The sequence below is a fragment of the Polyodon spathula genome, chromosome 27 (genome assembly GCF_017654505.1).
Source record: "Polyodon spathula isolate WHYD16114869_AA chromosome 27, ASM1765450v1, whole genome shotgun sequence".
Taxonomy (NCBI): Eukaryota; Metazoa; Chordata; class Actinopteri; order Acipenseriformes; family Polyodontidae; genus Polyodon; species Polyodon spathula.
Genome location: NC_054560.1, coordinates 3,157,861 through 3,177,590, shown reverse-complemented (window position 1 = coordinate 3,177,590; position 19,730 = coordinate 3,157,861). Strand labels below are relative to the sequence as shown.

General features: G+C 41.5%; 3 protein-coding genes across 5 annotated transcripts in view; all 3 read left to right on the top strand.

Annotated features, from left to right (window-relative positions):
* The window catches only part of LOC121301591 (unconventional myosin-If-like), a 30,285-nt gene extending 25,710 nt beyond the window's left edge, over positions 1-4,575 (top strand). For both annotated transcript variants that reach the window (XM_041231107.1, XM_041231108.1), the window contains exons 25-28: positions 337-405; positions 1,011-1,209; positions 1,711-1,886; positions 2,474-4,575. In XM_041231107.1, coding sequence (XP_041087041.1) covers positions 337-405; positions 1,011-1,209; positions 1,711-1,886; positions 2,474-2,550 — 521 coding nt within the window. In that variant the 3' untranslated portion in view covers positions 2,551-4,575. The remainder of the gene's footprint in view (positions 1-336; positions 406-1,010; positions 1,210-1,710; positions 1,887-2,473) is intronic.
* Positions 4,576-5,608: 1,033 nt separating this feature from the next.
* LOC121301529 (zinc finger protein 414-like) lies at positions 5,609-12,224 on the top strand. Its single transcript, XM_041231011.1, has 7 exons — positions 5,609-5,692; positions 6,549-6,706; positions 7,315-7,422; positions 7,512-7,617; positions 8,123-8,679; positions 9,332-9,484; positions 10,183-12,224. Exons 2-7 carry the CDS (start codon positions 6,649-6,651, stop codon positions 10,257-10,259), a joined length of 1,059 nt encoding a protein of 352 aa, XP_041086945.1. The 5' UTR covers positions 5,609-5,692; positions 6,549-6,648; the 3' UTR covers positions 10,260-12,224.
* A 2,067-nt stretch (positions 12,225-14,291) lies between these two features.
* LOC121301674 (acidic leucine-rich nuclear phosphoprotein 32 family member B-like) lies at positions 14,292-19,730 on the top strand. Of its 2 annotated transcripts, XM_041231259.1 has the most exons (7): positions 14,292-14,549; positions 16,163-16,307; positions 17,099-17,221; positions 17,674-17,857; positions 18,462-18,583; positions 18,857-18,914; positions 19,072-19,730. In XM_041231259.1, exons 1-7 carry the CDS (start codon positions 14,491-14,493, stop codon positions 19,146-19,148), a joined length of 768 nt encoding a protein of 255 aa, XP_041087193.1. In that variant the 5' UTR covers positions 14,292-14,490; the 3' UTR covers positions 19,149-19,730. The 2 variants fall into 2 exon arrangements, with proteins under 2 accessions (XP_041087193.1, XP_041087192.1); XM_041231258.1 differs by lacking the exon at positions 14,292-14,549 and having other exon boundaries at positions 16,167-16,307; positions 19,054-19,730.

Below are 19,730 nucleotides of genomic sequence, written 5' to 3'. Positions count from 1 at the left end.
TGAGTCTGCGGGACTGAAGCACTCACCTGCCGTCACCAACAGAGTCGGCTTTTTGTTTTTTTCAATAGAAGCAAAAAACGCTTGGTTTTCAGTATTCCCCTGAAAAACTGTTCTATATACAATACAGCACTTATTTTTCTGTCTGAGTCAAAAATATTGAAAACCACTAAAGTGTAGCACATAGACAACTTACTGCCTACATGACCAGACAGTGAAAACAATGATCAGCCATCTCTCCATCTGTTGAAACAATAAACTCAGCTCGTAATATGAATGCTATTGACTGATAGGAAGATTTTCCATTATATAAAATTAAATACTATTCTGTTTTCACAGAACCCACGAAGAAAGGCCAGGGCCAGAGCAGAGCCCCTCCTCGGAAATCTGCCCCAGGGCCCCCTAGAGGTAAGGAACAAATCCACAGCATTGCAAGGAATGAACCAATCACAGCATTGCCAAGAATGTACCAATCACGGCATTGCAAACAATGATGCATTCTCTGAGGGCTGGTGAATTCTGGGGATACTGTGCCACGATTAGTGAATTACTGTGTGGGTGTCTACTAAAGTGATAGGAACATTTCAAGGTGCTGCACAAAAAGCAGCAACCTAATTTAGTATTTTCGTCTGGTGGACAAATGTTCACTGCAAATTCCTTTGAGGGATTTGACCGAGAACCTTCTGCACCTGCATCTGTGTGATAATTGAAGCCCTGAGTGCGTGTGCCCTTGAGCTGTCTGCCTTAAACAACAGGAACACGGGGCCTTATTGTGGAGGAAGTGTGAAGGCAAATTAATTACAGAATTAAACGATTTAAACGATTTACAAGAAACAGCTTAGTGCCAGGTTGGAGCAAGTCATTTCATTAGTGCATTGCATTTCATTCACACCTTGCTGCTTGAAATGATTGTATTTGTCATCTGGCTTCTAAACAGCAACGCTGTCAATCCTGTATTGAGAAGTACCTGAATTGCCGCTCCTCATATAATTATATGCACTTTGCCTCTTCAGGTAACTATAAGAACGGAGCGGCGCAGTTCTCCCGCAATGACACCAGGAAGCAGGAGCAGCAGTACACCATGCCCCAGAAGCAGGGCCGCCCCCCTGTGGGGGTGTTGCCCAAGCACGGCTGTACCTCCAAGGCCCGGCACAATATCTCAGAGGCAGAGAACCTGGAGTTCCTCAACGTGCCCGATCAGGGTGTGGCAGGGTAATGTCACCTCTGGTCTGATTTTCTGAAATGCCGGTGCTCAAGAATGACACAGTCCTGACGAAGAGGGGCTACAGCTCTAAATTTCTGCTATGTACTGCACGTGATCTTGAGCTGCACAGTTGAAGATCTAAATACTGCCACTGTTTAAATATTAAAACAGGAACAAATTCCAGCACTGAAGACTTGGCTAAAGAATCGACACGTTTGTCATTGTATTTGTAAAAAAAGGAACAAATCTGTTGGTTTACTTTTTAAAGACAAGAATACTCCTAAGAGACTCACACATACAGTACTGTTAGAGATTTATTAAAAAGATCTCACTGCTGTGGTATTCAAATCTGTTTCGATCAATTGAATAAACTTCCGTGTGTGGCAGTCTTCCAAAAAAACACACTTAGACAAACTCAGCCAGTGCGTTTGCAGTGTGTATATAATGGGTGAGCGATGCCGGGGTCCTCGTCCTGGTTCTCCTGTAAGCGTGTCTCTCTTGTCTCGCAGGATGCAAAGGAAGAAGAGCATCAGCCAGCACCGCCCCCCTCCGGCTGTGACGGGCCGGCCCAAACCCCAGGCCCGCCCCCAGGGGCCCCGCTGTCGGGCCCTCTATCAGTATGTGGGACAGGACACCGACGAGCTCAGCTTCAATGTCAATGACGTCATCGACATTCTAAACGAGGGTGAGGCAGCAGGCCACGCTGTGACATCACTCACTGTGGGGTGGGGGGGGGGGGGGGGCACACACACACCTGATTTTACCATTGTGGGCAAATCACTTATGTAATACATTTACTATGGTGGGGGTAATTTGCTTGCAATTTGCCCACAGCGGAAAATATAGACCATCGGGTAACAGTGCAATATATATCACAGCAAGCAATTCATGATATGATATCACATCGTGGGCTAGTTTACTCCAAACCGCCATCAGCACAATGTTATTTTATGTAAAAGGAATTCAAATTCAGAAACTGCTAAGGACCAACATAAGCCTCTAAATTACATGGCTGAGTTTTCTGTTTCTGGTCTCTGGTTTTATTTGGGTACCTTTTCATCCTTTTCAAATCAAAATGTTATGTCTGAGCTCTGGTTTAGAATTTTTATTTGGGGAGGGTTGGTTCTTCATTGGTAGTGTTAGAAATCCAAACAGTTTTTCATCAAGGAAGTATTTACAGTAAAGTCACTTGCTTTGCCACACAAGGATTAATGATTTAAGTGTGTTATAGATTTTTTTTTAATTTTCTGTCCTTCTATTCTCTTTTCTTAGACATCTCCGGTTGGTGGAGAGGAAAATTTAAAGGCAAAGAAGGGCTTTTCCCAGGGAACTATGTGGAGAAGATATGAATTCTTCAGCTGAGAAGAATCTGCATCACATCCAGGCCCAGGGGCTGCAGCTTTAAACACTTCCAAGTTGTCAACATATGTATATATATATATATATATATATACACCTCCACAGCCCCATTGGTGCACCAGACATGCAGAAAAACATCTAAATGTGTTCTGGGGCTACAATTTTAATTCTGCGCTCCAGAACAGGCTTCGAAAGGTTGTTTTGCTGTGGGGGTGTGATCTGTATACAGTACTGTACAATCATGCAAATAGACACATGCACTTATATTGGGGAGATAAACATACTGGTTTGCATGCAGTGAAGCCAATTAGAAATCCACCTACTTTAATATGGCATATTATACATTTTACTACCAAACTTGCCATACTCTTACAAAGCAATGCTTAAGCATTTCAGCCCCCATGGCTTGCAGTTGCACTCACCTTCAGCCATGGAGCACTTATACTCAGACACAGGTGCGTGCATTATGTATGAAACAGTGTACAACCCAGCAGAAGCCTGTACCCCTTTTTGCACCATTATACGGTACAGGTTGCTCAAGAAGGGAATTAGATGCTGTATGTAATAGGGAGAGGCGGATCACCTGTGATGATCCTGTATGGAGTATTGATCGATCAGCCTGCGCAGTGCTTGACGAATCACTCTTTATTTATTGAGAGCTGAGTGAAACACCGCTCCTTGCAGAGGGAGGGGGAGCAGTTATTGGAACAGCTTGGTGTTCTTTGAGGCCCAACTTGAATCCAATCGGCCCTGTATTTAATATATTGTAACCCTTTGCTGCCCAGTGTCCAGTATATTTGACATTGAGAAAATAGCATTAAATAGGTATGGGAACGTACCCAGGGCAGTAAAGAGTTAACAGTAGAACCAAGATGCCAGCCGCTGAGGGGCATTGCATTACTGCAGTGCACCCCGAGCAACATACAGTGAAACAGAATGAAAGCCTTATCATCAGCATGTGCAGTGCCCCATGAGTTATACCAAAGAACTTACAGTATATGCAATAAGGTGCTGCTGAGTTCCTACAGCCTAACTGCCTAGAGTCTAGCTATATTTCTGTGCCCAAAAAATGTAAGATACTTCACTGTGATTGAGGTTCACAGTCCATGTTGTTTAGAAATTCATTTTAAAGTAATAAATATGTTTTAGATTTAAAAAAAAAATGTTGAAAGAATAGTTATTTCCTATGCATGAGGAAGTGTTGTATAACCTCCAATTGCTGCAAGTAGAAACAGAAACCTGCCTAATTAGGACACAAAGTAACATAGTGGGGAGCCAATGAAGTTGCTTTTGACAAATGTAAACAGTAGTCGACTTTCTAATGAAGTGTGGAACACACACACACACACACACACACACACACAGACAGAAACACATATATAGACACACACACACACACACACAGAGACAGACACACATATACACAAAGACACACACACTCACACATTCAGAAAATGATACACAGCTAGCAATAAACTTGACACCAAATCATTATTTTAGAATTGAGGGACAGTGCAGATTTAACCTCCATTGTTTTATTTTATGTAAACTTAATTTTTTTTTTTTTTTTAATTAACCCCAAGCTCGGTACTGATTTAAGACGAGATGTGTAAGGTATTTGGTGGACCATATGTTACTGTCATCTACAGGCTATTAAGAGATATGACATTCTAAGAGGGTAAATATGGTTTGTGTGTGTTGAACAGCACTAATGAAGTTCTGTACTGGGCCTTGTGGTTTTTGCATGTCATTGCTTATCACCTAAAAAAATATACACTGGGTTCAATGTATAGTCTTTGATTACATCTATAGAAGGATCTGTTGTAGCAACACCCTATTTTGCTTTCCATCAGTGTATCATGTATGTCATGTAACTGTGTAGTGTTTCTTTTTTTATTATTATAACTAATGTCTTTGTAATTGAATGAGAACGATCGCTTCCCAAAAACTTGAATGAAAAAAAAAGCTTTTTCTGAAGTATTCTGAATGAAAAATAAAAACAGTATTGTATTCTTTGGTCGTCTTCAGTGAATGGTGTCTAATAGAGGAAGATGATGGCTGCAGAGGTAGTCATGATATTTAAGCAGAGTACACTGGGTGCCAGTGAAACCGAATGCATTACATTCTGTGGGTTTTACTATCCTTTATAAAACAGGGTCATATTCACAAACCATGCCTCACCTTTTCAAAAGGAAGGTGCTTTTGAAATGAACTGTAGCTAGCAAAATAGCTGCATAACATTTTTCCACCATACACATATCTTCCTTTTCTAGGTCTTGAATGTGTAGTTTTGAAAGAAACACATTCTAGCAAACATGTATTTCAATTTCAAAACATGGGATCTGGCACTACACTGTCTGAAAGAAAACTCTGTTCACAAGCCATACAATGTTGTATTTCCAGAGTCCTTTACTCGAATAAACCATAGAAATTGAGAGCTTCTTTTAACCTAATGTAGTACCAGATGTAATGTTTTTTTAATTTTTTTTTTAAGGGTTTCTTTCAAAACTGCACATTTGAGACCTGCATAGCTAAGGGCAGTGCAAAATGGCTGAGATTAATGGAACTGTTTTGTTAGCTACAATGATTTAAATAAACCTCATGATTTGTTTATTTTAAGCTTTTTTATTTAAATTGTTTTTGCAGAACTAGGCCATCTGGGATCCTGCTGATACTGTGAACACCACCACTTAATGCAGAATATTTTGCATTAGGCAATTACTTGTGTCCGAAATACTAAGCCTTTATTTTCATTGATTCGGAGTCTTCAAACGAGGTTAGCACAGTATGAACTTTTAAAAAAACAAATTTTAAAAATGGTATAGGTTATTATTCCTACATTTCAAAGGAATTTAAAAGGTTATTTTCAACAGTGTGTTTTTAACACTGCTAATAACACTGTCTTGTGAACGGGTGGTATTTTGGTACAATAATGAAATCCTATGATTATACAACAATAAATAGCACTAATTGTAAACAGACTTCAAAGCAGTTTAGCGACGCACGACGCACGAATCCACCAAGCAAGGGGATTGCGTCACAGTAACGCCGCTCCCTTATCTCGCGACAGCTCGTCTCGTCCAAAATGGATGCGTAGACTCATAATAGAAGCGTAATATTTGTTGTTAAAAGGTAATAAGATTTATATATTTTTAAAAGATTTTAAAATGACTGAATTGAGAGAATACGAACGCCATTCCACTCGAACGTGTCTGATAGAGACATTTTGGGTTTGTTTTTTTTTTCCCGCTCCCGAACTAGGCGAGCGCTGTTTTGAACGGAACACTTTCTTATTCTTGTCCTGTTTTATATTAATAATAATAATAATAATAATAATAACAACAACAACAACAGCAAAAGGTGCATTGACTGTTTTTAAGACCACGATACGGCTTTATTTTATATAGCTGTATACAGTGCGTTGAATTAGCAGAGGAGTCTCACAGGATATTTGTTTGCCTGTGTGGGTACATTTCACACACGGAAATATGAAGTTACAGGACAAATACGTAATATGTATTTTATGACAAATGAGAGTAAAAATAACTTTAAAAAAAGACATGTTTATTTAGTTTTTAAAAACATTAGGCACCATATTTGCAACTTATAACTTAAATATATTTCAACCGTTATCCAAGTGTTTACCCAGAATGTTGACTAGTTTTGTTACATAAGGGCAACTAGGCTGATCCCAGGACTTAATGACGTGAGCTATGAGGACAGGTTAAAATAATGAAATCTCTTCAGCCTAGACACGACTGCAAATTTAGCAGAGTATAACAAGAGGGCATACGTGGAAGCTGAGTAAAAGTAAGCTTAGAACAGAAGATAGGATCAAAACACTGGGAGTATTTAAAGAAAGGGCTGGATTCTGTGCCTGTTTTCTGTGTCATACTGTACTTTAGTGTGTGTAAAATAAACATAGCTTGTCTCAGCTTTGATGCTTTTGTTTATGGACTTGCTGAAGCCATTGTTTGTTTTGTTCTAGAGAGTATACCCTGGAGAAGCTGTCAGACCTCCTGGCTGTTGAAGCCCAGTCCGCAAGTGGGGTTTCCTTACCAGGAGCCCTGGCGTCTGCGGGCACCAACATGTCCGTGTTACCAAAGGAGGAGCAGGGAGCACCGGTCTCCTGCAGTGCCATGGAAGGTATTGTATCAGACAGACCTGGCGGTAATTACATTGGAGTTGTGCAATTCAGAATTAATTGCAGTGTCATTGTAATTGCACCATTGGCACATCTGTGTAATTGCAATTGTAATTGTGCCATTGTTGTAATTATAATTTTAATTACTGCAGCATAATTAACTGTAACTGAACGAAATAGCATTGCAATTGCAATTCCATCAAACAGTGCTGCTGTAATAGTAATTCTGATTATAAGTGAACCCAGGTCAGGTATGAGATGCAGGTGCAACATGTGTAGGATTCACTTGTTGAGATGCCATACAAAAATGGTCAGTCAACAGCAATTTGCTGGTTATGGTAATCTGGGGTAGTGAAGGTTGTTAGAGGTTGGATAACTCTTGCAAGATGTTTGATCAGCTCACAGCAGGTTATTGAGGTGTGTAGTAAAGCATCCAAGACATAGTCTAAAAAAAAATAAGTAAATAAAAAAAGTACAGGACATGATGTGGAGCTCAGTAGGACAACACTTAAGAACAATCATTTTAAATTAGCTGCATGAAGGTAATCTCACAATGGTTAGCCTGGGATTTCAGGAACTTGGGTTTGACAATATTTCTGTCCTTTTACAGGAAAAGGGATGCATTGCTCTTTTTCCGGCTGCAAGCAAGTTTTTTGGGACATGCAAGAACTAATGAGGCACACGGGAAGCCACTACATCACAACACAGTCCTTGCAGGGTAAGCACGGCTAGCAATCACAGGAAAGGGGCCGGCTCCTTTTGTCCAGACGAAAGGGTGCTCAGTGAGTGTGTGTTCATCTCTTCCAGGTAAACTGTTCCATTGCTCCACTCTGAGGTGCACAGGGACCTTTCCCAGCATGCAACAGCTCATGGATCATATGCGTCAACATTACAAACCCAATCGCTACTTCATGTAAGTCGGTGGGGTGTGGAGGATATCTATACTTGGGTAACAAGCTAGGCGGTCTATTATTTGAACTAAACAGATAGATCAGTGTATTTATGTTTTTACAAGTATGTGGAACGCCAGGAAAGGCTCTATTTTAATCACATATTTAGGTAGAACAATTGAATAGAGAAATATAGCCAGTTGATATATTTTGTGTTTGTGAAAGGCATAACTAGTAAATGAGGCCCCAAGTAGGTTGGAACTAAAGAAACCTTGGTAATAAAACTGGATACATGTTTTGACAGGTAGTCTGTCATGTGGGATTCCCCACACTTGCCTCCAGTGTACCTCAACTACCCTAGATTAGGTAGATCAGAGTCCATACCCATCCAATTCTTGGTCTTTCTGAGAAACAGTCTGCAAAGTGGCAGTTATAATGGGTGGTTTTTTTTTTTTATACAAGCACCTGTCCGCTATAATGAGCTTTTCAGAGCCACAGGTTTTTTTTTTTCTTTTTTTTTTTTTGCAGATGTGAAAACTGCAAGGTGCATTTACGCACGCACCGGGCCCTTTTCAAGCATCTCCACGTCTGCTCCAAGGTTGTCAAAAACAAAGCAGCTCACAAGCTGGAGAAGCCTAAACCAGGCACTCCGCCGGCCACAGAGCTCCCCAAACCGCAGGTCAAACGAACCACCCCCGAGCTGCCCAAACTGCAGAGTGTCATCCGGCACCTTGAGAAGCTGGTGCCCTCGAGCCTGGCTTCAGCTCCCTCCCAGCCCCTGCCCTCCCAGGCTGCGCCCTCCCTCCCCAGCAGCCTGCCCAGTGTCCAGAGCTCTCTCAACTCTGTACCCCTGGTCTCTCCCAGTCCGCACCCCTTCCAGCTGACCGAACCCTCCCAGTTCGGACCCTCACCCCTGCGCTTTGCTGGCCAGTCGCACGACTCCTCCATGCCTGGCCATTTCCTGCCCTATGTGCACCCCACTTCCTACTCCTTGCCCCAGTCTGTCGTACAGCAGCGCCTCGGGCCGTACGTTCCCAACCAAGCCGGGCTTCCGGCCTCCAACGCTGTGTGGAAGAAAAACCAAGGTGAGATGTGTGGATTTCAGAAGGTGTTTAATAGAAGTTCAGTGTTAGGACGAGGTTTGACTGAAACCTCTGTCGGATTTTTCAAGAAAGTGGACGTTGTACAGTATTTAAATCTAAGAAATGATTTAGTCTGATGCTACAATTCCATAGCCAATAAACAGTAAGAACCATTTCCTGCAGCCTGCCAAGACGGACAATTTGTGGTTTTGGGATATTTAGGAATAATGTAATTTATTTTTATTTTTTTTCTGACTGAGCAGTCTTGTCCCAACAAGGTCAAGTGTTCAGTTCAGTACTGAACGATCTGGCTGGAACAAGCTCCTGAATTGGAATGGACTAAAAGTGATGCAGTAAAAACACTTGGCCAAGCTGTTGAAAGCTATATTTGTAGTAGTTGATGGGCGTTAAATCATTTGACCTCTCAGCTGAGATTAACTGGAATAATAATAATACTACTAACTTGTTGCATCTTATTAGTATAATTTGCACTTACTGTAAATTATACTGTATTTAAATATCAGTTTAGCACTGTAACACTGTACTGCCCTGTAACTCCTGTAAGTCGCCTTGGGTAAAGGGGTTGTGCCAAATAAATGTTAATAATAACTTACTATTATTGTTATTATTATTTTCTGTCTTTTGACATTCACAGGCCAGTCTTTCAACAGTCGCATTGTGTGGGAGCACACTAGAGGGCGTTATAACTGCCTACAGTGCTCGCACTCCACCCCATCCCGCGAGGAGATGACACTGCACATCGAGGAGCAGCACAAGAGTCCTGTCAACCGGATGCAGGGAGACATGGGTAGGGGCCTCACAGCATTCTGCTTCCCCCGAGTTGAACAACTTACACCTCGGCGTTCTGTCAAGGCTGGATTTTATTTGCGCATTCTTCAGCACTGGGGAGTCGCCCTGGATTTCACGGATAGGTAATGGATAAGGGTGATTCCTCAATGCTGCGAAATGCTCCAGAAACGCCCAGTTGTAGCATAACTGCTGGCTGTAGGCTGATCAAACTGACCCCTTCATTTCCTATACTGTACGTTTTATTTTATCATTTGATTGTGTTTTGAGGTTATGGATGAATTGCTGCTGCTATTCCAGTGGTCACAATGCTAATATTACGCGTCGCACAGATCTTAACGTCACAAACAGCATTTTAATATTTCCGCTTGTTAAGGAGAAATAGGCAAAAATGGGAACCGTATTCTTCTCCAGTGTTGAAGAAAAACTGACAAATGGTTGAGGGTTTTCATGACACTGTACTCACTTTCAGAGATATAAACTGGGGAATACACTTTGGTTGAACTTGTAAGCTCTAGTGTGTATCTCCTATTGGGTATCAGACTCGTCTGAGCAGTACCGTAGACCAGACCAAGAACCTAACATGATTTCAATGCTGTCGGACATTTTACACGGTTGGATTTAGTTTTTAAAGCTCTGCAATCGGCCCCTGCCCCGTGTTTGTTTAATTTTCTAATGGTTTGTTCCAATTTATTTCAGATTTTGACGTCGGACTCCCGTCCTTCCACTCGAAATTGACGTCAGAAATGGAGAGCTCCCTCTTTTCACATCTCTGATGTTTTTTTTTACTGGGTGGGTGGGTTTGTGGGGTTTGATGTAAAAATGGTGAGGAGATTTACAGAGGATGATCTGGTTTGTCAACTCCATTCCTCTGGTATCTTTTAATTCGTCTGGTATCGTTTTGTTTTTTTGTGTTTTAAATCAATTATTATTTTTATCCCGGTTCACCGCTGCAACTCCTGCACCGGGAAGCGGCTGCAGACACACGTGTCCTGCCAAGCCATCTTTTTTTCCATGGGAAACATACAGGATCTGACCATTTTCCGTTAACTTCACAGTCTAAAAGAAAAAATGTGCTTTGATCTGCAGCTATAAATCACTCCCCCAGAAACAAGCGAGTCACCATTTTGGTTCCTTGTTAATTCTGGAGAAGGGAATCAGAAATATCAGAATTACCTGTATAACCTTTCACTTCTTCAGTGAAGCAGTAATGATACATCCTGGCACCGTGCCAGGCTGTTCTGTAGCTGCATATGTGGCATTGAATCACTGCACTGAATGTGCTAAACTTACTCCAGACACCTGAAACATTGGCGTGAGCAGATCAAAGTTGGACTTCGTGTGTGTTTTGTTTGTCCTGTAGTGCAGACTGTATGCAGTAAAGTCCTATACTGAAATGTAAGAATTCAATTTTGAGCCGGTCTAAATCTGTGGAGAAACAGCCTCTATCTTCAAAGGAAATCACAAGGGGGAAATATATATCACAGAGCTTTTATAATGTCTGGAACAAGGTTAGGTTACTTTCACGCTAATAGTGTGATAAAAGCAGTTACATGTTGTGGCTGTGTAAGGCTTTTTTTTATTATTTCAGAACAGTTCAAGTGAAAATAAGAATGACTTCAAATTAAAAAAAAAATAAACTTTACAGTATGTATTTTACTGTATAATTGGAGTGTGCATTTCCTCCTTGTTTAATTTCTGCAGTGTTTTGATCTAGATTCTCCAAATCTCTTGAGATCTCTCTGCTTGCAGTGTTGCAGTTTGTGGTTCACAATCCTGTAGAGTCTAATGACACCCTGTTTGCAAAGTGTAAACTGCTGGTGTTGCCTGTTGCGTGGCCAGACAAGAGAAATAAATTCACCAAGAAAACTTCAAACGGAAACCAAGAAAAAGCAGCTGCCAATCTGGCCCAAACTTCTAATCCAGTCAAGTTTTAGGAACTCTTGTTTCTAGCCCTGCAGCCAAAGAGCTTGCAGAAAACCCAGTCGTGGGTCTCGCACTTCAGTCATGCCCATACCCAGTATTCAAAACCCCACTTTGCATTCTTTCTATGAAGTAGGCTTCTGTTGGAGGGAAGGGGAGGCGCTGGCTACAGGGAGGCCACTTTAAATTTATATAGAATATTGTGTTGTTTTTATAAGAAATGCGCTGGTTACATGCGACATGTTTGTTTTTACTGTTATCTGTTTTCCACCAAATCGAGGCTACAAGTACCAACAGTAAGCAACAAACATGTTTATAACAGAATCACAGTGTTCTGTGTCTCTGTAAGCGCCCCAAGTTAATTTAATGTCACTTTCTCTTCTGTGTATCAACAAGCTGTATCTTTATAATAAACAGTTTCTTGAAGGTTGTTGACTAAAAGAAAAGTTGTATGTTTTTGAACCAGTAGCATAAGCATACCGGGGACTTGAATAATGTATTAAAATTGGGGCGGGGAACAATAGGTGAACGAAAAAGTTTCTTCACTAGTAATTAACAATAGATTTTAAAACGAGCACATGTTTTGTCTGGACTGCGGATTACGCTATTGAATCCACTAGAGGGCGCTTAATTCGCTTTTGTGAATAACAGATAATCAGCTACGCTACTTTGTAGGAGTCATTGATTAAGAGTGTTTGTGTTTAGTTGGGTTTTCAGTATCGCCCTTTGTGTTACGTTCTGTTATCTTTTGCTGGTGCACTATTCACGATACCCGTGCATGTCCTCTGCTAAAATAAACAATGATATGCTCTACTCATTAAATGACTACAGTTGATCCATCTGTTTGTCAATATGCATTTTACACTAGACCAACCATTTTATATTTTAGAAATCATGATGCAATCCTATTTTGTAGCATGAGATCCCGTTAAATGTTTTTTTTTGTAAAGTTCACTATAAAGGAGATTTTGCCATGGTGTATAACGTGAACAGGTTATATTAATTGCTACGAACTCGTTTACGTCCTTGTTGTAGAGATATTATTTAATATACAAGTGGCTTGTATTGCTCAGCACATTTGTGTGTGTGTGTGTGTGTATATAAAGCTTGTGATGTGCACGAATTCCTTCATGGTTAGATTATGTTCATGTAAAATGGGATCAAGGATACATTTTCTTGACTCGTTTCAAAAGCGCTATCAAAATTTGACTTGTGCAATATTGAGCATCTAAACTCTGAAACGAAAGCATGTGCTGAGATTGGCCATTAGCGCTGGGCTTGGACACCTGGGGAAGACCATCGACGCCACAAAGGTTAAGCTGTAGACGCTTGGGGGATGGGTGGGGGTCGCTGCAAGAAACGTGGCAATCCACAAGCAGTGTGGCTGACAAGCCTCGCTCAGTTCTGTCACAGTTCCAGTTTTAAGCCAGCATGTAAACACGCAGCAGAGTTCGCTGTGGATGCTGCGTTGATTCATAGAAATAATTATGGACAGATATATTGACGAGAACTCATTTCGAATTTCAAAATTATTTAACCTTGGAATCTAATTTTCCGGGAGGGGCGGTCCTGGTAAAATTTTAGTTGCCAGTAGACTTTCTACTAATTCTCATTCTGCAAAACAAAAACAGCTTCGTGACAGTAGTGAATGTAATAATTATTAGTTGTAGAAGTATCTTGTTGTTGCTCGTTTGTTAATTAAAAGTAAGCGTAGAGTTTAATGGTTAAAACTAACATGGAAGGCAAGACTGCAAACATTTCCATGGGGGTGTTCAAACAACCACCTTGCCCCCTACCAGCTGCATTTGCAAGTACCGGCACGGCCAGTCTGTGTGGCGCGGCAGTCGGGTTTGGGGGTGGGAGGTGTATTGAAATGCCCGCGGACATTTCTGAACAAAGCTACATTTGGGTTTTTTTGTTTGGTTTCTGGGTCAAGTAGTAAAGCCTCATTAACCCATATAGCTCATGGTTCCAAAGAAATGCATGCAAACTTTACATCTCAGAGACTGTCAATCTATACCTATTTCTCCGTCGGTCACGAGTTTTTTTTTTTTTTCATGTATTTATTTTTAGACTTTTTAAAACGGTGTGTGTGAACAATTTCGAAAAAATAAAAATGAATAACATTACGCATTATTAAACCGATACATAGATGGGAAATTTAACATGTTAAAAATATGCACGCAGTGACTGAACAGGATATTTAAGTGTCTTTATGACAAGACATGGTCTCTCTGCGGTTGGTCCACTAGGGGGCAGAATTAAGCATTTTGACGACCGTATTCTTTTTAATGTATTTTTTTTTTTTTTTTTTTCCATTATTTTTTGACGTGTAATGGGTCAGTCATTTTTTATAGTCACCGGTGATTGATGGTGACTCTATTTATTTATTTATTTATTTATTTATTTTTGGAGCAAAAAAGTGTGTTCATTAAAAAAAAAAAAATAAATAAATAGAACCAACAAAGTCGTTATTTTAAACAGTTTGACTTTTTTTTTTTTTGTCTTCGGTTGCTTTAGTTTTATAAAACGTGAACAGGTGTCAAATTATTGTATAACTTCAGTTCGTTTACGTTCTGCAGACGTATATCTTGCTGTGTAGAGACAAGCTTACTTTTTAACCCTGCTTGTCCCAGGGGTGACTGCATGCAGCAGTAATAAGCGATAGTACATGTTCATATTTAAAAACTAACATTTAAACTGCTTTGTGGGTTAAAGTAAGACCAAAGCCATCGTTTCCCATTTTAACCCTTAATCGAGGCCCTTGACAGACTTGCTTGACCCCCAATAGTGACTAGACCTGCCCACAATTAAAAAGGTGTTACTGTCCCTTTAAATCTGATTGGTTGCAACGCTCCATATAACCCCGTGGGGGCAGGGTTGAGCTCGCAAGAACGCTTTGTGGTCGTTGGCGCCTGTTAGCTGAAGTTCCTTCTAAAAAGAAACTAGGCAGGTTTGTTTCGGGTGCTTTTAACTGGCGATTTTTTATTTATTTATTTATTTATTTAAAAGAAAAAAGAAATACTTCTCTTTTTCCCCCACCCATTTCGTGGCACTGCAAAGCCGTAAGAAAGCTTTAAGAAAATGGAAATGAAAAAGAGAATCAATTTGGAGCTGAGAAACAGGAAGCCCTCAGAAGTAAGTATTGCAATGGAGTTAAAATCGAATCGGTGGGGGGGGGGACACGCCGTGTTTTTATTTCGTTTTGTCGGTGTGGTTTAATACGGTATTTACACGACGGGGGTACACGGTTAATTGAGTGGTGGGCGTTTGGAAAACTCGTTTTATAGTTGAACAAATTCAGTTTTACGGTGCCGCATGTGTAACGGAGCACATGGTGGCAAAGAACAATTCATTCATTCGCTTCGACTCCCTCAGTGCAGCTCTCTAACATGCGATTGAAAACCTGCTCACTAGCATTGTACGTGTGCTTGTTTGGTTCACGCGTTTATTTAGATACTGGAATACGCGTTGTGTGTCGTTTCACACGTGGCCCTGTGGAAATGCCCCACGCTTAGGGTCACGGTATAGCTGGCTGGTCTTGCATGAACTTTACCTACACTGTGCATATGTTATAAATCGCCATTTCAAGCAATAGGCGCGGTGCACGCTGTCCCTTTTCAAAACGGAGCATATTAATATATTAAAACACGCGTACATAACTGGCAAACGCTTGTAAAGGGCGATTCAGTTACAAAATACCTCATTACAGATAAGCGCAGTCACAGTAGTCCGTAGTAAATGGGGATAATCCAAATAAGAGAAAATAAAACGGTACATTACGTTTGAGAGATTTCGGTTAAGAGCACTTTTTATAGTAAATATTTGCTTATGAGAATTCTGTTTAAGAGCAAGTAATATGGAGTTTTTAAAATTGGGTTTATATTGCCGTAGTCTGTCATAAGTAATGTTGTCTCTGGTAATGTGGTCCTGGTCACATATCCAAGGGTAACATCTGATGTGCTAATTTAAGAGGCCGCGGCGTCATTACAATGAAATGGCGAGATTAAAGTTGTGTGCGCGGTTGAGTGTATGCGCCGTCGCCACCCGAGTTGCTGCCGTATTTAACTTAATTAGTAATAAGACTTTTTTTTTTTTTTTTTTTTTAATCATACGCGGCAAGCACTTGCACAGTTTTTGGGAAGCTTGTAAAGTTTGTGTTGATTTTTATTAAGTTGGTTGCAAAATTGAAGGGCCGCTTCCATCTCTTCAATAGGTGGTTATTTTGGCGGGGCGCAGCAAGAAAGGGATTGGGCCTTGACAGAATGTCTGTTATAAATGTACTAAGTTTTCTTCTTTTTTTTAATTATTAATTACTGTAACAATATACCCACCACATGGAATCCTGACGGGTAGACACGTGACCAACAAAGGGAAGAGAACCGGTTTAGTGTCGTTTACCACTCCCAGAACTGTGGAAAAATATTAGGCGATTTACTGATTTAACTTGTGGCGTTAAATAATAAATTGCTTTTTGTGTGTCGTGTCGTTCTCCCCCCCCCCGTCCCCGTCCCCAAGTTGTGTTTTTTATTTTTTTAAACTTCTCACACTGCAGTGAAAAGAGAAAGAACTTGCAAACAGTTTAGACTTTGGTTCTGACCCAGTAAACTGTCATTTTGCCAACAATTTAGAAAACAAACAGTTTTTCAGAAACCCAACAGTTTTAGGTTTAGGCTGCCAGTATCTAAAATTGGACCCCTTCCCCCCCCCCCCCCCCCCCCCCCCCCCCCCCCCCCCCCCCCCCCCCCCCCCCCAAGGAGCTGGTGTTGGATAACTGTCGCTCGGACGATGGGAAGATCACCGGCCTCACTGCTGACTTTGAAAACCTGGAGTTCCTCAGCATGATCAACGTGAACCTGCTGTCTGTATCCAATCTGCCCAAACTGAACAAGCTGAGAAAGGTGAGTGTGCTCCTGCTTCAGCCTCCCTGGAGGGGTTCCTGCACTGTGTGCGTGTAGTAACCCCAGCCTGATGCTTGCTAGTGGCATGAAGTTTTCTGCCTATGAGTCATTGTCTCAATAGACACTCCCATTGTTATTTCAGTGCTGTTTTGTGGTTAACGCAGTCTCATGTCTGTCTGCATACTGTTGTATGGTACTCAGTGTTTCTGTGAATTGGGCTTGCAAGCTGTTTGCCTGTGACTCCCAAAAACAATCCCTGTCATTTTCCACATGACCATTTTTTAAACATGAGTAATTCATTGAGGGAGGGTGGAGCCTCCACTTCTGGTGTGTGTTTACTGTATCTGAAGCAAGTGTTATAGGATTAGTTTGTACTCCCCTGGAACACTAGTGGGTGCTGTTTTACAAGTTGCTTCTATACAGTGTGTTCAGATAGGATATTCCTATCAACATATGCTTGCTATAAATGTCTTGTGGGGAATTTAAGTAGCTTGAACTTTTAAATGTAGATTTCCCCATCTACTTTGAGTTTGTTCACCTACAATTTATTCCCCTCCTCCATGCAAAGACTAAAAGCTCACATTTTTAGACTAGTGTATTTTTGTAAAGATCTTTGTGAGCTTCAGAGCTTCATCTGGTGTATTATGATGCATTATACACTTTGTAATATTGTATGTAAAGCTATAAATTGTATTTGAACTTTTTTTTATACACCTTTTTGGCTAATCTGTAAAGGTACATTTTTAAAGCGTATACATTGAAGTGGTAATTACTGTTTGTGTGCATTGCAGCTGGAGCTGAGTGATAACAGGATATCCGGGGGCCTGGAGGCTCTGGCTGAGAAGTGTCCCAGCCTGACGCATCTCAACCTGAGTGGCAATAAAATCAAGGACCTCAGCACCCTCGACCCGCTGGTAGGTCCATGCCCAGTCTGCATGATGTGATCGCTTCCAGTGTTCGTTGTGGGCCGTCCCATCAGTTTAAGTGTTCTGTGCAGTTTTGACATGCCACGGAGCCCTGTTGGGTGCGTTGTACTTGCGCAAGGCAGCTAGCAGTGGAAGATAGGCACTCGTGACCTACAGTAAATGTGATTGGTTTCCTTAAATGTCCCTGGCTAGCTGTCGGAAACTCCCCACAACAAGACTTCAAAGCAATGCCCAGCTCGGGTCCACACAAGCTCATACTTCATAGCTTCATCGTCTAGATCTCTGGGTAAGAGGCCAAAGGGGCTGGGCACTCTAACAATATTACTAGAGACAGTCCTGTCTACAGGACCATTACAAATGCATGTGATATAGTGCAGCTCTTGGAAGGGGGGGAGGGGTGTGTGTGTATGAAACTGAGCCCCTTCCCTGTGCTTCTGTAGAAGAAGCTGCCCAACCTGAACAGCGTGGACCTGTTTAACTGCGAGGTGACGATGCTGATGGATTACCGGGAAAGCGTGCTGGAGCTGCTCCCTCAGCTCACCTACCTGGACGGCTTCGACGCCGACGACCAGGAGGCTCCGGACTCCGACCCAGAGGGGCTGGACGATGACCTGGATGACGAAGGTGAGACCTTTACAAGCACACAAGGTTTACACACTACCTTTTCTTCTATGAACCACACAGGCCTCTCTACACCTCTTGCCTTCACACGGACTGCCCTGAACAAACACTTCTGCCCTTTTGGTATATTTGTCTGCTAATCACAGGCAGATGACATTCATTAAATATTAGCCAGGTGTATCTCATCCTAGATCTGCCTAATCCTTCAGCCCTCCAGGACTACATTTCTCGTTCCTCTTCTCACTAGTTTGCCACAGATTATGCTACTGCAGTCTTGTGGCTTAGGTGTCATACCTGGGTTGTAACATTGCTTGGTCGGATAAGAACCCTAACTATGAAGTGTGGTGTGTGGATCATATGACACCTTCTGTAGGGCATTAATTAGTTTATATCCAATAGGTGGCACACTTTGTCTTAACCAGATTCATAGCAGCAGTCTGTGCTAAATATGTTAATGATCATCTGTGCCATACAAAAATTTCAATGAATAGATTCACGAAAGGTTGTGGATGTATGTGGACACATCAGTTTTCCACAGTTGCAATCTGCATGCATTTCGTTAAGGGGATGTGGTTTCTGTTGACATGATTGACCTGTATGTTCCTAGATGAGGATGAGGATGGAGAGGAGGATGAGGATGACGAGGAGGAAGAGGATTGCGATGATGATGGGGTTGTGGACGAGGGGCTAGATGAGGAGGAGGATGATGACGAGGGGGCTGAGGAAGAGGTAAGCCCAGGGGGCAGGGTACCTTTTTTCATATTAATGAGCTAATTCACTCCAACTGGCTTACGAGGTATCTTGTGGGAGGCAGTTTTCATCAGGTAAATGGTTCAAACTTGATTTTGAGCTACTAGCTTGAATACCTGCCCCCCCCCCCCCCCCCCCCCCCCCCCCCCAAGTTGCATTGAAGGGCTGCTTCAAACCCATGATACACGAGGCACCTAAGTTCATCTGCATTGTGCGATCTGACTTCTAATGCTGATTCTGCTTTCCTTCCAGGAGGACGATGATGACGAAGATGAGGATGATGACGACAGCGAGGATGAGGAAGTGGATGGTTAGTTTTTTTTTTTTATTTTTATATATTTAGCTGAAATGTGGTCATTCTGTTACCTGTATCCAAGCATTGCTACATATTTAAGTTTTGATTTCTGTATTTTCGTCCTGTGATTTCTGTATTTAAACTAATTTCTAAGCCCTGCAACAACCCCTAGATGCTGCTCCAGGACAGAAGAGGAAGAGGGATGTAGAAGATGATGGAGAGGAGGAGGAGGATGATGAAGAAAGCTGAAGAGTTGTACAGGCACTGACCTCCTGGACTGTTTTAACCAACTATGCACAAGGCTGACTAACTGGGAGTGGGGGAGGCGAGGGTGACTGATTCTCGGTCAGCGTATCTGGGGTGGGATAGGGAGGGCTGACCAGGGACAGGCTAATTTTTTATTGTAATACCCAGATTCAGCATCCATCTTTTGAAACCCTGGTCACATGAAATTAATATAATAGAGGGAGGGGGGGGGGTGATAGTGCGCTTTTAGCAGGCATCTCTGAAAAATGAATCAATCAGTTCAAGCTGAACCAGGTTTTAGTCAATCTGTGCATGTGTTTTTTTTTTTTTTTTTTTTTGTTCTATTAAAGTTGCATATGTTGTGCATTGAATAAAAGGCTGCTTTTTTTTTTTTAATTTGTTTTAAACTGGTTATTTTGTAAATGTATGTACATACTTTTGAATGCAATTTGTTTTTTGTGGCAGTGTGAGTTCAGTGCTGTAATTTTGTGTGTGCCCCCCTTTTTCTTGTAAAGAGGAATACATTGTTTTTAACTGACTTGTTAAGGTTTGTAAAAAATAATAAAAATAAATGGCTGCACCTTT

Excerpts from the sequence above, each read along its gene's own strand:
- LOC121301674 (XM_041231259.1), top strand. The coding sequence starts at position 14,491 with ATGGAAATGAAAAAGAGAATCAATTTGGAGCTGAGAAACAGGAAGCCC. Across the intron at positions 14,550-16,162 it reads AGGAAGCCCTCAGAAGTAAG|GGAGCTGGTGTTGGATAACT; the intron begins TATTGCAATGGA and ends CCCCCCCCCCAA. Across the intron at positions 17,858-18,461 it reads CGATGACCTGGATGACGAAG|ATGAGGATGAGGATGGAGAG; the intron begins GTGAGACCTTTA and ends GTATGTTCCTAG.
- LOC121301529 (XM_041231011.1), top strand. The coding sequence starts at position 6,649 with ATGTCCGTGTTACCAAAGGAGGAGCAGGGAGCACCGGTCTCCTGCAGT. Across the intron at positions 7,423-7,511 it reads CACAACACAGTCCTTGCAGG|GTAAACTGTTCCATTGCTCC; the intron begins GTAAGCACGGCT and ends CATCTCTTCCAG. Across the intron at positions 9,485-10,182 it reads CCGGATGCAGGGAGACATGG|ATTTTGACGTCGGACTCCCG; the intron begins GTAGGGGCCTCA and ends AATTTATTTCAG.